Consider the following 19,869-nt stretch of genomic DNA (forward strand, 5'->3'; position numbering starts at 1 on the left):
AGAACATAATAAAGCTCAGGGGAACTCCACATACACTGCTCTTACAGATTTTGAGAATTCTTTCAACCTTGTGTCTCATGCGGATTTTATGAAGAAGTTGAAAGTTATGAGCATACAAGGTCAAATCTCGGATAATAACTGGGACTTGAGCTTCAACTCCAAGATCTGTGTAATGGCAAATAAGAGACTCACTGAACCTATCTCATGCAAAAGAGAAGTGAGGCAGGGATGTTCAATGTCAACCATCCTATTTGATGTCTTCTTCAGTGATATAGTGAATTGCATTATATGGAATGACCATCCATTCCATCTGTTCCAGGCATTTCTGAAAATATTGTAGAACTCTATTTTGCAGATGATGTGTTGCTGGCAGACTCACCTAGAGATCTAGAGCCCTCTACCAACCAGCTTGAACAATGGGTTAACTGTGAGGTGGAATCGTTAAACTCCAATCCCCTTGTCGAGATTGGCTTTTAGCAATTCAGCATCAATAGCCCCCATACCAGCCATTCTACCAGTAACAAGTCCATGTATCTCAGAGTTCCCTTCCTCCCCTCAAACTAGTTCATTAAGACCTTCTATCTGTGCAATTCATTCTGCCACCTTACCCAGTCTCCATGCAAATTGGCCCGTTGAGTCAGATGCTAGCTCAGTAGGATAGCTGTTGGAGTACATTGAATATTTTCATTGTTGGTACTAGATCTGAGGAACCTTTTGTCTATGATTGACAACAAACTTAAGCCAACAGAAAAGCATTTAGAATGATTTTTGGTAAGTTGCACATCTTTGTGCATAAATGCCACCCACTGATTTGGCCTCATCTCTCTGATGGCCCAAGGCTTCACAATATGATGCATCATAATCCAACTTTATAAGAGCTCATTGAGGTTTCAAGTATCGCTTTAAAGAACTTCTGTCTTTTGCCTAACTGCTCGTCTCGCAATTACTGTAACAGGATGCTGCTTGATGCTGGTAACTGCAAAAGGAAGGAGAGCTGTTAGGTGAAAGCAGAAGACCTGTAAAGCAATGCTTGAAGCCCTCTGATACCCCAGCATAAATTATCCAACTGACCTGATTATGGTGGTTGAATGTAATGACTTCTTCATCTTTTGGTTATAATTTCACTTGATTTTCTACCTGAGCACTACAAATAAAGGGTTTTTAAAGCAATAAGATTATCTTGTTTGCTCAGTTTGATGTCATCTAATGTTAGACTACAGTATTTTCTACATTTATTGTCATTGCTACATAGTTTTATTAATACATATGGAAAGCATACAGTTGTTTCAAACAGAATCAAATTTTGCATTACGCGTTGTAGGTTTCCCCTCAAGATTGTATCTAATCACAATGTAAAATAAGCTCACAAATAAAAATAACACAATGTTTATGAAATGAAACCATTGTTAGGGTTTTATGTAAAATACTTCAGAAAGCAATATATGGGATTGATTTTATCATTACTGTACCATATGTTTGCAGTAATACAATAAGGTAAAAGAAGCATTTTGTTTTACCTATAAATGTATTTTGGAACACGATTTGCATATAATTGTTTCAGGCAATGCACATATCTATTACTTACAAAGTGTTTCTTTAAAATTAGGACATGAGGGTTCTTTTGTACTTTATTTGTAAATTATAGAGTAAATTCTGTGCTCCTGGCACAGAGCCTTGCCCACCAAGAGCTCATATCAGACAATTGTGCAGGTATATTCCTTGATTTTCCAACCATTAATGGGGAACTTTTTCGCTTCCGCACCCAGGAACATTGACATAGGAACATAGGATAAGAACATAGGAACAGGAGTAGGCCATTCGGCCCCTCGAGCCTGCTCCGCCATTCAATGTGATCATGGCTGATCTACATATCCACCTTTGGCCCATCGCCGAGAGCATGCAGAAATCAAGCGCAGGCAGCGGAACGAGCGTACGGCAAACCAGTCCCACCCACCCTTTCTCACAAAGACTATCTGTCCCACCTGTGACACGGACTGTGGCTCTCGTATTGGACTGTTCAGCCACTTAAGGACTCATTTTTAGAGTGGAAGCAAGTCTTCCTCGATTCCAAAGGACTACCTATGATGATGATGATATCCCTAATACTTATGGTTAACAGAAAGCTATCAATCTCCAATTTAAAATTAACAATTGATCTAGCATCAATTGCCATTTGCAGAACAGAGTTCCAAACTCCTACCACCCTTTGGTCTGGATTTTAGGCTTTCTGATTTTAGGCCGTTAATCACGGCTGGGCAGTATAGATACCGCCTGAAAAAAGTTTGCGCACTCGATTGGGAAATTCGGCAAAAAGTTAGGATCTATGATGGGCGGCATTAAATCAGGTGTTACACAACAGACATTGTGCGCCCGAGCCGAAATTGTAGCATTAAAAAAGTTTTGTTGTTGTTTAGTGCCTTGCAACATAACACTGAATATTGTATAGTTTTATTCTGGTGGGGGAGTTTTGTGACTTTGTTGCAGTAACATTTATGATTTATCATTTGCCATTGGTGTCTTGTGCATCATTCCAATGTTCACCAGAGATGTGCCTTGATGGGGGCACATAGCATGTCCAGTATTAGCTCCATTCTTCAGTTTCCTCCATTTAGTGGTGACGTGCGACTCTTGGTCCGGCAGGATCTCCACGCTGCCTCCCCCGTGGATGATGTGGCTATCCAATTGGGGCCTCGCCAGGCTCCTCTTCGTCGTCCTCCTCCTCCTGAGGTGGGCCTGCAATCCTCACTTGCAATACCTGGCCCCTCATAATGATCAAGTTGTGCAAGATGCAGCACACCAAATTGAATTTGGATACCTATTGAGGGGAGTATTGAAGGCTGCCTCCTGAACAGTCCATGCATCGGTCTGCCTGTGGGAAGCACAGCCTTCTCACACACTGCTCCTCAGAGAGCTGGAGGAATGAGTATTGGTGTGTGTAAACCCATGGGGAGTAAACCCTCCTCCTCAGACGTCTTCGACCTTTCCTCATCCGTGGGCCAACATGGCCAAGAGCCCTTCTTCTAGCATGATGCTGCCTGACAAAAGCATGGAGCATGATACACTGGCGAACTAATAATGCCCCCATTAAATTTTCTCACTCACCTTGTAAGGGCACTGTAATGGCAGATAAAAGTGCCATTTGCAACTCGGAGCTTCACACAGCATGATGTGCGCAACCTTTGCAATCAATGTAACCTGCGATGTAGGATCCTCATCCCGCCATTTAAAAATGCTGCCAATGATGTCAAAAATGGTGTCCAGAACTGCTCAAAGTACTCCAGGTGTGATCTAACCAGGGTTTTGTATAGCTGCAGCTTAACTTTTATCCCCTTGTACTCCAGTCCTCTAGATATAAAGGCCAGCATCCCATTTGCCTTTTTGATTATTTTCTGTACAGTTCATGATATTTTAATGATCCCCTATGACCCTCAAATCTCTGGACCGCCACTGTTTTAGCCTTTCACCATTTAGAAAGTACCCTGTTCTATCCTTTTTAGGTCCAAAGTGGATGACCTCACCTTTGCCTGCATTGAAATCCATTTGCGACAATTTTGCCCATTCACTTAATCTGTCGATATCCCTTTGTAATTTTATGCTTCCATCTACGCTTCCTACAATTCCACCGATCTTTGTGTCATCGGCAAATTTGGAGATATGACTTTCTATGCCATCATCTAAGTCATTAATAAATACTGTGAACAGTTGAGGCCCCAAAACTGATCCCTGTGGGACACCACTAGTCACCTCCTGCCAATTTGAATACCTACCCATTATCCCTACTGCCTGCCACTCAGCCGATTTCCTAACTAGGTCAATAATTTGCCCTCAATTCTGTGGGCATCTACCTTTTAACAGTCTCTTATGTGGGGCTTTATCAAATGCCTACATTAATTGTAGCATAAGACTTTGTGCTTTCTTTTTTTCCTAATTTTCTTGCCTTCCTCCTAAAGGTGCTGACTCATGCTGAGATACAGTTCCACAGGAGCTAACAGTCATAGCTTCATAGAATGATGCTGCACATGAGGCCATTCGCCCATTGTGCTTGTGGCCGTTCTTTGAAAGAGCTATCCAATTCGTCCCACTCTCCTGCTCATTCCCCCATAGTCCTGCAAATGTTCTCCCTTCAAGTATTTATCGAATTCCCTTTTGAAAGTTATTATTGAATCTGCTTCCACCACCCTTTCAGGCAATGCATTCCAGATCATAACAAGTCGCTGCTTAACAAAAAGATTTCTCCTACTGATACCTCTCCTCTGATACCTTGCCCAAGCGGTCATTCTTCCTATGTGAGCTTAGAGTTAGCTGGCTGTTTAATCATGAGAGGCATAACAGCCAAGATTGATCCTGTCCTCGCCTCGTGTATGTTGGCAGTTTCCAGGAAGATCCATTGGATAATCAGGAATGAAAACCCTGCCTTATTTCCCACTCTAGCTGAGAGCACCTACATCAGCACAGACCAAGGATTAAAACTAGAACCTATCTAGCACTATAATGGGTGGTGCATTTATCCACTGAACCATTGGGAAGCTTCCTGGATATTGTTTTTAACATTAATGTAAAAACATTTTTAAAATCTTATTATTTAAACCTGGAGTTTGAGGCAAGTATTTTCAAAGAATGTTGAACGCGTTAACTTAGTAAGGAATGAATAGTTTTTAACATTGTCATATTGAAGAAAAATGGCATTTATGTTATCATTGCGGTACTATATGCTGTATTATATCCTTGCCACTGGACCAGGACCTAGCTCTGTCAAGCCCGTGTGGTGGCTGGGGTGCAACGGCCACCCCACGTTAAAAAAATCCACGCACAGGCATCTTCCACCCTTCAGGATGGAGTTCAGGACCTGAAATATTAGGTCCTTCATTGAAACACCTGTGAATTCATCCTTTTTTGTCGTGGAAGCAAGTCATCCTCGATACAAGGGACCGTCTATGATGATGATAATGATTATATGTGTGCATATCTCTTTACCCAATACAATCAGACACCACTGGCCTGCATAGCTTAGTTATCTGGACATGGATGATATTATCCTACTCACATTTTGCAGATATCTTACAACAGAAATTGTGGCTATGTAAGCCCATTTTCCATCGACAAAGCACAAAGATATACCATACATGCAGCCTAAGCAGGGCACTATGAAGTTTCAGCATGACCTTTGATTGGAATTGAACTGATATGGCAGTATAACCCAGCATCCCATTTGCTTATTTTAATGCCACCTCACACTGTTTAGACAGTGTGTGACAAGGCAACATCTTTAGGATTCTTTGAACTTCCCTCTTGGCAAATTCCACCCCACTATGGACCATATGTGCCTCTTGTATCTTTTTAGTATCAAATTTTTTTTTCCACTGATCAGCCCAGGTGCAAACTGTAATATTGTAACATCTTGGCTGCTTCCTCTGAATCCACAGCTTCCCCCCGCCCCCAGTTTGGTATTTTGGTATCATCCACAAATATAACAATAAGCTTCATTCTTCACATGTTTCAACTCTCCAATTTAAAAAATCAGCAACGCAAGTCAGAGTGAAATCAGGGAGAGTTGTTTAAATATTGGTGCTGAAATTCCGATGTCCCGGGTCCGTACGAAGTTTCTACGGACCCAGGAAGGCATCGGAAAAGCCGGTTTTCAGCGCGCAATGTGCATGCGCTGAAAACCGGCTTTTCTGATCTGTCAAGTTTCTGGCTTGACAGATCTCGCGCATATTGGGAGCGAGGACACTTGCAGGGCAAGATTTTCAATATTTACGCATATCTTGCCCAGCAAATGTCCAAAAAATCTTGCGCCTGAAAAAGCATGCGTGTAACCTACTTTTACAGGCGCAAGTGTTTTAAAAATACACACAAACATTTTAAAATAAAGTTAATAAGAACACATTTTATTGTTAAAAACCCTCCCCACAACGGTAAGTTTATTTTAAGGCATAATTAAAAAAACTTTTTAAAAAGTCGGGAAAATATTTTTTTTTTATAAGAACTTTAATTTATGAATCTTAAATATGTAGTGTATTTTTCTATTTTTTATTAGTGTTTTGTGTGTTTGGGGGGTGGGGAGGTTCTCATTCATAATAATGGGAACTCCAACTTACGGAGTTCCCATTATTATGAATGAGAAAATACTGTACCTTGATGGCTACCCAGAGCCACGTGACTCCAGCTCCAGGCCTGCACACGTCCCAACATGTACGTGCTCCGATGCGTAGGAGTGAAGGCCTCAGGATCGGAAGTTCGTGCGGCCACAGTAGGAACCAGTAGGTGCGCATCTTTTTTAACTTTTTCAGTCGTTTGCCCACGGGAAGACCTCGATCGGAATTTCAGGCCCATGAGGTTGAGAAGTGCAGCATATTCTTTTAAGCTGTTGTTTTGCTGCACTCCACCAACACTATGATACTTTATTTAAAAAGCAACTATTCATCCTGAACTAAAATTTAAATGGTTTCTCCTGACTTATTCAGATTAGTGACATTCTACATTAGCTGGTTATAAAACTTGAAAATATTTATTGAATGAATAGTTTGATGTGGTGATACACAGCAGAGTGAGCAACATCTCTTTAACTCCAGAGTAACATTCAATAAATTATAATGGACTTACTAGTGATATTTATTACATATCCAACTGTTCTTTGTTGCCTATTATGGATCCACAGGTAAAGATTAACATAAAAACTGTAAACTAGTTATAGGTTTAGTAAAAGTTACTTGTTAGTATGTGGAAACAGTGACACTGTTTTAAAAGCAGCATAGATAACAATAATATTTTAGTAATGAAACATGACATTTTGTTATAAAATATATACTGCTAAAAATCATTTCCACACCTGGAAGAGTTATTTTTTTACTTTTTGTGGTGTCAAGACAACACTTGAATACAATTCTATACAGCAAAAGGCAGTTGGTGGGATTCTCCGCGTATTTATGTAATTGTTTTCAAGATGAAGAGTTCGAATATTTGAGTCTTCTTCATCATTCACATTGCAGATGGCTTCCAGTCGAATGTTCCTAGTAAAAATACCATTTGTATTAGTGTATGATTTTTTTTAATCCTTTAGTTCAGTCAACAGTTTGATGTCCCACTCAATATCTGGAATCAAATTATTTTTTGATCAGAGGTTTTTTTTTGGTGCTTAGTTCCACTATCTCTAAAGACAAACACAGAGATTACAAACTTTGCTATTCTGAGATCCAGGTAGAAAATTCCAGAGGTCCAACCTTTTTGGGAGTGAATTACTAATAATATGTAATGGGGAAATTTGAGTCTTAGAATAGCACAACACAATTCATATGGCAAGTCCGAGCCAAATTGGCAACAAATACATTTTTTGATACTGGTTTGCGATTACATGTAGGAAGGATTGGAAAGATAAATGAATGTGGATTCTTTAAAATAAGCTCACTACATTTATGGTTTTCGTTTACAGGGGGAAAAGACTTGAAATTCTATAATATCACATTCACATCTCCAAAATGTCCCAAATTGCTTTGCGTATATCAATTACTTTGAAATACCATAACTATTCTTATACAGGCAAACATGGCAACCATTTTGTTCAGAATACGATCCTGCAAACAACAATGAGATAAATAACAAGTCTATTTTTGTTGATGTTGGTTGAGATAGGAACGTTGGTCAGCACATGGAAGAATTTCCTGCTCTTCTTCAAGTAGTGTTATGGAATCTTTAACAACCACCTGAACAGGCTGATTGTTCAACGTCAATACGCCCACTCCAACTATACAACGTTTCCTCAGTATTTGCATTGGGATGTCAGCCTAGATTATTTGCTCAGTTCCTGGAGCAGGGCTTAAATCCACAGCTTTCTGACTCAGATATCATATTTTTCATCATCTACGGCTTAGTTAGCCCAAGAAAATCAAACCTGTTAGTAAAAGTAGTACATTGAATGTTTTTATATTACCTGATTAAGTTGTCATTCAGTCTCAGAAAGTGAAGTGCCTTCATTTCAGCGATTCCAACAGGAACTCTTTTCAACATGTTATGATCCAGAAACAGTTCTCTCATAGTATTGTAAGTGCCATAGAAAGAAACTGGGTCAATTCCACCGCTGGTTAGTTTGTTGAAAGAGAGATACAAGAATTCTAATCCTGGTTCCATGTGCGCAAACACAAAGCCTGGAATTCGCTCAATCTGGTTGTGAATAAGTATAAGATATAGCAGGCCCTTGGGTAGGTATGATGGAACATGAATTATCTTGTTGTATGAAAGGTCCAGGAATTCTAGGTTCCTAAATGATGGAACAGGAATAATTATTTACATTAAATGCAAATTGCTTAACTTTACAATCCTCTACAATAGACAGACAATTATATAAGAACTTAAGAACATAAGAAATAGGAGCAGGAGTAGGTCATACAGCCTCTTGAGCCTGCTCTGAAATTTAACACAATCATGGCTGATCTGATCATGAACTCTGGTCCATTTCCCTGCCCGCTCTCCATAACACCTTATTCCCTTATCGGTTAAGAAACTGTCTATTTTTGTCTTAAATTTATTCAATGTCCCAGCTTCCACAGCTCTCTGAGGCAGTGAATTACACAGATCCACAACGCTCTGAGAGAAGAAATTTCTCCTCATCTCAGTTTTAAATGGGTGGTCCCTTATTCTAAGATTATACCCTCTAGTTCTAGTCTCCCCTATCAGTGGAAACATCCTCTCTGCATACACCTTGTCAAGCCCCCTCATAATCTTATACATTTCGATAAGATCATCTCTCATTCTTCTGAATTCCAATGAGTAGAGGCCCAACCTACTCAACCTTTCCTCATAAGTCAACCCCCTGATCTCTGGAATCAACCTTGTGAACCTTCTCTGAACTGCCTCCAAAGCAAGTATATCCTTTCGTAAATATGGAAACCAAAACTGCACGCAATATTCCAGGTGTGGCCTCACCAATACCCTGTACAAATGTAACAAGACTTCCCTGCTTTTATACTCATCCCCTTTGTAATAAAGGCCAAGATTCCACTGGCCTTCCTGATCACTTGCTGTACCTGCATACTAACCTTTTCTGTTTCATGCACAAGTACCCCCAGGTCCCGCTGTACTGCAGCACTTTGCAATCTTTCTCCATTTAAATAATGACTTGCTCTATGATTTTTTTCTGCCAAAGTGCATGACCTCACACTTTCTAACATTATACTCCATCTGCCAAATTTTTGCCCACTCACTTAGCCAGTCTATGTCCTTTTGCAGGTTTTTTGTGTCCTCCTCACATATTGCTTTTCCGCCCATCTTTGCATCGTCAGCAAACTTGGCTACGTTACACTCGATCCCTTCCTCCAAGTCGTTAATATAGATTGTAAATAGTTGGGGTCCCAGCACTGATCCCTGCGGCACCCCACTAGTTACTGATTGCCTACCCGAGAATGAACCATTTATCCCGACTGTTAGTTAGCCAATCCTCTATCCATGCTAATATATTACCCCCAACCCTGTGAACTTTTATCTTGTGCAGTAACCTTTTATGTGGCACCTTGTCAAATGCCTTCTGGATGTCCAAATACACCACATCAACTGGTTCCCCTTTATCCACCCTGTTCGTTACATCCTCAAAGAATTCTAGCAAATTTGTCAAACATGACTTCCCCATCATAAATTCATGCTGACTCTGCCTGACCGAATTTTGCTTTTCCAAATGTCCTGCTACTGCTTCTTTAATAATGGACTCTAACATCTTCCCAACCATAGTTAAGCTAACTGGTCTATAGTTTCCTGCTTTTTGTCTGCCTCCTTTTTTAAATAGGGGTGTTACATTTGCAGTTTTCCAATCTTCTGGGACCTCCCCAGAATCCAGGGAATTTTGGTAAATTACAACCAATGCATCCATAATCCCTGCCGCTACTTCTCTTAAGACCCGAGGATGCAAGCCATCAGGTCCAGGGGATTTATCTGCCTTTAGTCCCATTATCTTACTGAGTACCACCTCCTTAGTGATTGTGATTGTGTTAAGTTCCTTCCCCCCCCCCCTCCCCCCCTTGACTATCCACTGTTGGAATATTGTTAGTGTCCTCTGCCGTAAAGACTATTACAAAATATTTGTTCAGAGTTTCTGCCATCTCCATGTTCCCCATTACTAATTCCCTGGCCTCGTCCTTTAAGGGACCAACATTTACTCCAGCCACTCTTTTCCTTTTTATATACCTATAGAAGCTCTTGCTTGCTATCTGTTTTTATATTTCGTGCTAGTTTACTTTCATAGTCTATCTTCCCTTTCTTAATCATTTTTTTAGTCATTCTTTGTTGACTTTTAAATGCTTCCCAATCTGTTCTCCCACTAGTTTTGGCCACATTGTATGCCCTTGTTTTTAATTGGATACCATCCTTTATTTCTTTAGTTAGCCACAGATGGCTATCTTTTCTCTTGCACCCTTTCCTCCTCACTGGAATATATTTTTCTTGAGAGTTGTGAAATATCTCCTTAAATGTACACCACTGTTCATTAACCGTCCTACACTTTAATCTATTTTCTCAGTCCACTTTCGCCAACTCAGCCCTCATACCTTCATAGTCTCCTTTATTTAAGCTTAGTACGCTGGTTATGGTAATATGGCAGGGGGATGGGAACCAATGCAGGGAGACAGAGGGAAACAAAAAGGAGACAAAAGCAAAAGACAGAAAGGAGATGAGGAAAGGTGGAGGGCAGAGAAACCCAAGGCAAAAAACAAAAAGGGCCACTGTACAGCAAAATTCTAAAAGGACAAAGGGTGTTAATAAAACAAGCCTGAAGGCTTTGTGTCTGAATGCAAGGAGTATCCGCAATAAGGTGGATGAATTAATTGTGCAAATAGATGTTAACAAATATGATGTGATTGGGATTACGGAGACGTGGCTCCAGGATGATCAGGGCTGGGAACTCAACATTCAGGGGTATTCAACATTCAGGAAGGATAGAATAAAAGGAAAAGGAGGTGGGGTAGCATTGCTGGTGAAAGAGGAGATTAATGCAATAGTTAGGAAAGACATTAGCTTGGATGATGTGGAATCTATATGGGTAGAGCTGCAGAACACCAAAGGGCAAAAAACGTTAGTAGGAGTTGTGTACAGACCTCCAAACAGTAATAGGGATGTTGGGGAGGGCATCAAACAGGAAATTAGGGGTGCATGCAATAAAGGTGTAGCAGTTATAATGGGTGACTTTAATATGCACATAGATTGGGCTAGCCAAACTGGAAGCAATACGGTGGAGGAGGATTTCCTGGAGTGCATAAGGGATGGTTTTCTAGACCAATATGTTGAGGAACCAACTAGGGGGGAGGCCATCTTAGACTGAGTGTTGTGTAATGAGAGAGGATTAATTAGCAATCTCATTGTGCGAGGCCCCTTGGGGAAGAGTGACCATAATATGGTGGAATTCTGCATTAGGATGGAGAATGAAACAGTAATTTCAGAGACCATGGTCCAGAACTTAAAGAAGGGTAACTTTGAAGGTATGAGGCGTGAATTGGCTAGGATAGATTGGCGAATGATACTTAGGGGGTTGACTGTGGATGGGCAATGGCAGACATTTAGAGACCGCATGGATGAAGTACAACAATTGTACATTCCTGTCTGGCGTAAAAATAAAAAGGGGAAGGTGGCTCAACCGTGGCTATCTAGGGAAATCAGGGATAGTATTAAAGCCAAGGAAGTGGCATACAAATTGGCCAGAAATAGCAGCGAACCTGGGGACTGGGAGAAATTTAGAACTCAGCAGAGGAGGACAAAGGGTTTGATTAGGACAGGGAAAATGGAGTACGAGAAGAAGCTTGCAGGGAACATTAAGGCGGATTGCAAAAGTTTCTATAGGTATGTAAAGAGAAAAAGGTTGGTGAAGACAAACGTAGGTCCACTGCAGTCAGAATCAGGGGAAGTCATAACGGGGAACAAAGAAATGGCGGACCAATTGAACAAGTACTTTGGTTCGGTATTCACTAAGGAGGATACAAACAACCTTCCGGATATAAAAGGGGTCAGAGGGTCTAGTAAGGAGGGGGAACTGAGGGAAATCTTTATTAGTCGGGAAATTGTTTTGGGGAAATTGATGGGATTGAAGGCCGATAAATCCCCAGGGCCTGATGGATTGCATCCTAGAGTACTTAAGGAGGTGGCCTTGGAAATAGCGGATGCATTGACAGTCATTTTCCAACATTCCATTGACTCTGGATCAGTTCCTATGGAGTGGAGGGTAGCCAATGTAACCCCACTTTTTAAAAAAGGAGGGAGAGAGAAAACAGGGAATTATAGACCGGTCAGCCTGACCTCAGTAGTGGGTAAAATGATGGAATCAATTATTAAGGATGTCATAGCAGTGCATCTGGAAAATGGTGACATGATAGGTCCAAGTCAGCATGGATTTGTGAAAGGGAAATCATGCTTGACAAATCTTCTGGAATTTTTTGAGGATGTTTCCAGTAAAGTGGACAAAGGAGAACCAGTTGATGTGGTATATTTGGACTTTCAGAAGGCTTTCGACAAGGTCCCACACAAGAGATTAATGTGCAAAGTTAAAGCACATGGGATTGGGGGTAGTGTGCTGATGTGGATTGAGAACTGGTTGTCAGACAGGAAGCAAAGAGTAGGAGTAAACGGGTACTTTTCAGAATGGCAGGAGTGACTAGTGGAGTGCCGCAAGGTTCTGTGCTGGGGCCCCAGCTGTTTACATTGTACATTAATGATTTAGACGAGGGGATTAAATGCAGTATCTCCAAATTTGCAGATGATACTAAGTTGGGTGGCAGTGTGAGCTGCGAGGAGGATGCTATTAGGCTGCAGAGTGACTTGGATAGGTTAGGTGAGTGGGCAAATGCATGGCAGATGAAGTATAATGTGGATAAATGTGAGGTTATCCACTTTGGTGGTAAAAACAGAGAGACAGACTATTATCTGAATGGTGACAGATTAGGAAAAGGGAAGGTGCAACGAGACCTGGGTGTCATGGTACATCAGTCATTGAAGGTTGGCATGCAGGTACAGCAGGCGGTTAAGAAAGCAAATGGCATGTTGGCCTTCATAGCGAGGGGATTTGAATACAGGGGCAGGGAGGTGTTGCTACAGTTGTACAGGGCCTTGGTGAGGCCACACCTGGAGTATTGTGTACAGTTTTGGTCTCCTAACTTGAGGAAGGACATTCTTACTATTGAGGGAGTGCAGCGAAGGTTCACCAGACTGATTCCCGGGATGGCGGGACTGACCTATCAAGAAAGATTGGATCAACTGGGCTTGTATTCACTGGAGTTCAGAAGAATGAGAGGGGATCTCATAGAAACGTTTAAAATTCTGACGGGTTTAGACAGGTTAGATGCAGAAAGAATGTTCCCAATGTTGGGGAAGTCCAGAACCAGGGGTCACAGTCTGAGGATAAGGGGTAAGCCATTTAGGACCGAGATGAGGAGAAACTTCTTCACCCAGAGAGTGGTGAACCTGTGGAATTCTCTACCACAGAAAGTAGTTGAGGCCAATTCACTAAATATATTCAAAAGGGAGTTAGATGAAGTCCTTACTACTCGGGGGATCAAGGGTTATGGCGAGAAAGCAGGAAGGGGGTACTGAAGTTTCATGTTCAGCCATGAACTCATTGAATGGCGGTGCAGGCTAGAAGGGCTGAATGGCCTACTCCTGCACCTATTTTCTATGTTTCTATGTTTCTATGTTAGAGATCCAACTTTCTCACCCTCCATCTGAATTTGAAATTCAATCATGCTATAATCACTCATTCCAAGGGGATCCTTTACTAGGAGATTGTTTATTTATCATGTCTCATTACACAGGACCAGATCCAAGATAGCCTGCCCCCTGGTTGCTTCTGTTACATACTGCTCAAGGAACCCGTCCCTTATACACTCTATGAACTCTTCCTCAAGGCTACCCTGACCAATTTGATTTGCCTCTACGTCAAAGGTTAAACTCGCAGGTGCTAATCACAAATACACAAGCAAAATACTGCAGATGCTGGAAATCGAAATAAAAACAGAAAATGCTGGAAATACTGAGCAGGTCAGGCAGCATCTGTGGAGACAGAAACAGTTAACGTTTCAGGTCGATGACCTTTCATCAGAGCCAGTTCTGATGACGGGTCATCGACCTGAAACGTTAACTCTCTTTCTCTCTCCAGAGCTGCTGCCTGACCTGCTCAGTATTTCCAGCATTTTCTGTTTTTATTTTTGGTGCTAATCACACATCCGCTGTCTTTCACTATACCAATAACAGATACTTCATTTTTTTTAAAATCCAAAATAATAACATTGATATAGAATTATTATTTACTGTCCTCCTTTTTTCGAATCAACTTGTTACTTTTTGACCAAGTTATTAATACTTGGTTTTAAAAAGAAACACAAGAGTTGGCTATTGACTATAATTAGATTTGGCAATTTAATTGTCTGATCCTGTACAGATCAGGAGCTGAATTTTCATTTTAAATTCCCCTGCCCGATCCTTAGCGGTTGCATTTTTTTCAACCGCCGAAATGCCGCTAGGGCATGCTCCCGCAGTTTTTGGGTGCTCCATGTCGGCGGCGACAAAGCGGTGCGGCAGCGAAGTGGAGCAGGCAGTGTGCGGCAGAGGAGGCCTATCGACTTGGGAGTCTTTGGCTCCCAAGTTCTGCGCACGCGCGCGCGGCTGTCGAGCTCCGTCCCCTGTCCCCGAGAGGCCAGAGACTGCCGGCCTGAGATCGCTGTCGGGGGAAGGGGAGGAAGAGTGAGATTGCTGGGCGGGGGTGGGGGGGGGGGGGGGGGGGAGTGGAAGGAGAGAGTGAGATCGCTTTGGGGAGAGGGAGAGACTCGGGGCTGGTGGGGGGTGGGGGGGGACTGGGGACTGAGTGAGAGAGACTAAAGGAGTAAATAAGGCTTTATTAGACTATTTATATTATTGCCTAACACTAGAAAATACTACAACATTTAAAAATATATCAAATTGTGGAGAACTATAAAGATCTGTGTAATATCAAACAAACCTGTCAGATATCTGTCCATACCGCCCACTTAATATCCAGTAAGACCAGCTTTTTCAGGGCAGTATTAACATAGAAGCATAGAAGATAGGTGCAGGAGTAGGCCATTCGGCCCTTCGAGCCTGCACCACCATTCAATATAATCATGGCTGATCATGCAACTTCAGTACCCCATTCCTGCTTTCACTCTATACTCCTTGATCCCTTTAGCCGTAAGGGCCACATCTAACTCCCTTTTGAATATATCTAACGAACTAGCCTCAACAACTTTCTGTGGTAGAGAATTCCACAGGTTCACAATTCTCTGAGTGAAGAAGTTTCTCGGTCCTAAATGGCTTACCCCTTATCCTTAGATTGTGACCCTTGGTTCTGGACTTTCCCAACATCGGGAACATTCTTCCTGCATCTAACCCGTCCAATCCCGTCAGAATTTTATATGTTTCTATGAGATCCCCTCTCATTCTTATAAACCTAGTCGATCCAGTCTTTCTTCATATGTCAGTCGTGCTATCCCGGCAATCAGTCTGGTGAATCTTCGCTGCACTCCCTCAAAAGCAAGAGTGTCCTTCCTCAGATTAGGAGACCAAAACTGTACACAATATTCAAGATGTGGCCTCACCAAGGCCCTGTACAACTGCAGTAAGACCTCCCTGCTCCTATACTCAATTCCTGTCGCTATGAAGGCCAACATGCCATTTGCTGCCTTCACCACCTGCTGTACCTGCATGCCAACTTTCAATGACTGATGTACCATGACACCCAAGTCTCGTTGCACCTCCCCTTTTCCTAATCTGTCACCATTCAGATAATAATCTACCTTCCTGTTTTTGTCACCAAAGTGGATAACCATACACTTATCCACATTATACTGCATCTGCCATGCATTTGCCCACTCACCTAACCTGTCCAAGTCACCCTGCAGCCTCTTAGCATCCTCCTCACAGCTCACACTGCCACCCAGCTTAGTGTCATCTGCAAACTTGGAGCTATTACATTCAATTCCTTCATCTAAATCATTGATGTATATTGTAAATAGCTGGGGTCCCAGCACTGAACCGTGCAGTTTATTCCTACTCTTTGTTTTCTGTCTGCCAACCAGTTCTCTATCCACATCAATACATTACCCCCAATATCATGTGCTTTAATTTTGCACACTAATCTCTTGTGTGGGATCTTGTCAAAAACCTTTTGAAAGTCCAAATACACCACATCCACTGGTTCTCCCTTATCCACTCTACTAGTTGCATCCTCAAAAAATTCGAGAAGATTTGTCAAGCATGATTTCCCTTTCATAAATCCATGCTGACTTGGACCGATCCTATCACTACTTTCCAAATGTGCTGCTATTACATCTTTAATAATTGATTCCAACATTTTCCCCATTACCGATGTCAGGCTAACTGGTCTATAATTCCCCGTTTTCTCTCTCCTTCCTTTTTTAAAAAGTGGGTTTACATTAGCTACCTTCCAATCCATAGGAACTGATCCAGAGTCTATAGGAACACCAATGCATCCACTATTTCCAGGGCCACTTCCTTAGATACTCTGGGATGCAGACTATCAGGCCCTGGGGATTTATCGGCCTTCAATCCCTAACACAATTTCCTGACTACTAAGGATTTCCTCCATCGCGATAGATCCTCGGTCCCCTAGTATTTCCGGAAGGTTATTTGTGTCTTTTTAGTGAAGACAGAACCAAAGTATTTGTTCAATTGGTCTGCCATTTCTTTGTTCCCCATTATAAATTCACCTGAAACTGACTGCAAGGGACCTACGTTTGTCTTCACTAATCTTTTTCTCTTCACATATCTATCGAAGCTTTTGCAGTCAGTTTTTATGTTCCCTGCAAGCTTACTTTCATACTCTACTTCCCCCCTCCTAATTAAACCCTTTGTCCTCCTCTGGTGAATTCTAAATTTCTCCCAGTCCTCAGGTTTGCTGCTTTTTCTGGCCAATTTATATGCCTCTTCCTTGGATTTAGCACTATCCCTAATTTCGCTCGTTAGCCATGGTTGAGCCACCTTCCCCGTTTTATTTTTACTCCAGACAGGGATGTACAATTGTTGAAGTTCATCCATGTGATCTTTAAATGTCTGCCATTGCCTGTCCACCGTCAACCCTTTAAGTATCATTCTCCAGTCTATTCTCGCCAATTCACGTCTCATACCATCGAAGTTACCTTTCTTTAAGTTCAGGACGCTAGTCTCTGAATTAACTGTCACTCTCCACCTGAATGAAGAATTCTACCATATTATGGTCACTCTTCCCCAAGGGGCCACGCACAACAAGATTGCTAATTAATCCTCTCTCGTTACACAAGAACCAATCTAAGATGGCCAGTTCTCTAGTGGTTCCTTGACATATTGGTCTAGAAAACCATCCCTTATACACTCCAGGAAATCCTCCTCCACCGTATTGTTACCAGTTTGGTTAGCCCAATCTATATGTAGATTAAAGTCACCCATGATAACTGCTGTACCTTTATTGCACGCATCCCTACTTTCCTGTTTGATGCCATCCTGAACCTCACTACTACTGTTTGGTGGTCTGTACACAACTCCCACTGCTGTTTTCTGCCCTTTGGTGTTCCGCAGCTCTACCCATACGGATTCCACATCATCCAAGCTAATGTCCTTCCTTACTATTGCGTTAATCTCCTCTTTAACCAGAAACTCTACCCCACCTCCTTTTCGTTTCTGTCTATCCTTCCTGAATATTGAATACCCCTGGATGTTGAGTTCTCAGCCTTGGTCACTCTGGAGCCATGTCTCCGTGATGCCAATTACATCATATCCATTAACAGCTGTCTGCGCAGTTACTTCATCCACCTTATTACGAATGCTCTTCGCATTGAGACACAGAGCCTTCAGGCTTGTTTTTTTAACACTCTTTGTCCTTTTATAATTATGTTGTGATGTGGCCCTTTTTGATTTTTGCCTTTGATTTCTCTGCCCCTCCACTTTTACTTATCTCCTTTCTAACTTTTGCTTCTGCCCCCATTTTACTTCCCTCTGTCTCCTTGCATAGATTCCCATCCCCCTGCCATATTAGTTTAAACCCCTGCCCAACAGCACTAGCAAACACTCCCCCTAGGACATCGGTTCCGGTCCTGCCCAGGTGCAGACCGTCCGGTTTGTACTGGTCCCACCTCCCTCAGAACCGGTTCCAATGTCCCAGGAATTTGAATTCCTCCCTCTTGCATCATTACTCAAGCCACGTATTCATCTTAACTATCCTGCTATTTCTACTCTGACTAGCACATGGCACTGGTAGCAGTCCTGAGATTATTACATTTGAGGTCCTACTTTTTAATTTAACCCCTAGCTCCCTAAATTCAACCTGTAGGACCTCATCCCGTTTTTTACCTATATCGTTGGTACCTATATGCACCACGATAACTGGCTGTTCACCATCCCCCTCCAGAATGCCCTGCAGCCGTTCTGAGACATCCTTGACCCTTGCACCAGGGAGGCAACATACCATCCTGGAGTCTCGATTGTGGCCGCAGAAACACCTATCTATTCCCCTTACAATAGAATCCCCTATCACTATAGCTCTCCCACTCTTTTTCCTGCCCTCCTGTGCAGCAGAGCTACCTATGGTGCCATGAACTTGGCTGTGTAAACTTCGGAAATTTGCACTTACAAATGTCCTCGCTCCTGATCTGCGGATGATCTGTCAAGCCAGAAACTTGACAGATCTGAAAAGCCAGTTTTCAGTGCATGCGCATTGCGAGCCGAAAGCGGCTTTTCCGATGCCTTCCTGGGTCCGTACATACTCCATACAGGCCCAGGAACGTCAGAATTTCAGGGTCTATAAGTAACAGCATCAGTTAATAGTTGCAGCAGTCAGTTCAGATGTTTTATTAGAATCAAAATACAGGTACTCACTTAAGCTTTATCCAAGCTGACGGTGCTATCATGGTTTCATCAAGTTTGTTATTCCTTAGATCAATTACGTTCAACTTGGTTGTCTTATTCAAACTAACTTCAGATATTTCTTCGATTTCATTGTGTTCAAGATAGAGTTCCTGCATTTTAGAAAAACAGGCATATTTCATATCGAAAGAGAAGGGTGAGATAAGGCAATTTGCATAGTGCATCAAAGGTTTTATAACCAGAAATGTAGAAATTAAGTAGGATGCTTGCAAAAGTAACAGTTCTATAGCTTTTTTCTTCTGCAATCATTGCAATTCATGCACATTTTTAAAAAAATTATATAAAAGAAAGACTTGGGGCTGGATTTTCCTTTTAAATCGCCCCGCCCGATCTTTAGCGGTGTTTTGGCGGTTGCATCTTTTTCAACCGCCGGAATGCCGCTGGTGCGGCTCCCGTGGTTTTCAGGTGCTCCATGTCGGCGCCAGCGAAGCAGTGCAACAGCGAAGTAGAGCAGGCGGTGTGCGGCAGAGGAGGCCTATCGACTCGGGAATCTTCGGCTCCCAAGTTGTGCGCATGCGCGCCGACTGCCAAGCTCCACCCCCCCGAGAGGCCGGAGCTGTGGGGGGGGGGGGGGGAGGGGAAGAGAGAGAGAGAGCGAGTTGTGGGGCGGGGGAGAGGGGAGAGAGATCGCAGTGGAGGGCGGGGGAGAGAGATCGCTGTGGGGTGCGGGGGAGAGAAATCGCTGTGGGGGGGGGAGGGGGAAGAGAGAGATCGCTGTTGCAGGAGGGAGAGGGATCGCTGTTGGAGGGGGGGAGAGAGATCGTGTGGGGTGGGGGGGAGAGAGATCGTGTGGGGTGGGGGGAGAGAGATTGCTGTTGTGGGGAGGAGTTGGAGAGAGATTGCTGTTGCGGGAGGGAGAGGGATCGCTGTTGGAGGGGGGGAGAGGGATAGCTGTGGAGTGGGGGGGCAGAGAGATCGTGTGGGGTGGGGGGGGAGAGAGATTGCTGTTGTGGGGAGGAGTTGGAGAGAGATCGC

The 19,869-nt window shown here is 42.7% G+C and overlaps 2 protein-coding genes across 4 annotated transcripts in view; one reads left to right on the plus strand and one right to left on the minus strand.

The window, feature by feature from the left end:
- The window catches only part of cenpp (centromere protein P), a 418,874-nt gene that overhangs the window by 313,090 nt on the left and 85,915 nt on the right, over window positions 1–19,869 (plus strand). The window lies entirely within an intron of this gene.
- ecm2 (extracellular matrix protein 2, female organ and adipocyte specific) overlaps window positions 6,529–19,869 on the minus strand; it is a 65,258-nt gene continuing 51,917 nt past the window's right edge. For all 3 annotated transcript variants that reach the window (XM_070894752.1, XM_070894753.1, XM_070894754.1), the window contains exons 8-10: window positions 18,847–18,986; window positions 7,928–8,254; window positions 6,529–7,010 (exon numbers count right to left, since the gene is read on the minus strand). In XM_070894752.1, coding sequence (XP_070750853.1) covers window positions 6,839–7,010; window positions 7,928–8,254; window positions 18,847–18,986 — 639 coding nt within the window. In that variant the 3' untranslated portion in view covers window positions 6,529–6,838. The remainder of the gene's footprint in view (window positions 7,011–7,927; window positions 8,255–18,846; window positions 18,987–19,869) is intronic.

The sequence above is a fragment of the Pristiophorus japonicus genome, chromosome 12, assembly GCF_044704955.1.
Source record: "Pristiophorus japonicus isolate sPriJap1 chromosome 12, sPriJap1.hap1, whole genome shotgun sequence".
Classification (NCBI taxonomy): domain Eukaryota; kingdom Metazoa; phylum Chordata; class Chondrichthyes; family Pristiophoridae; genus Pristiophorus; species Pristiophorus japonicus.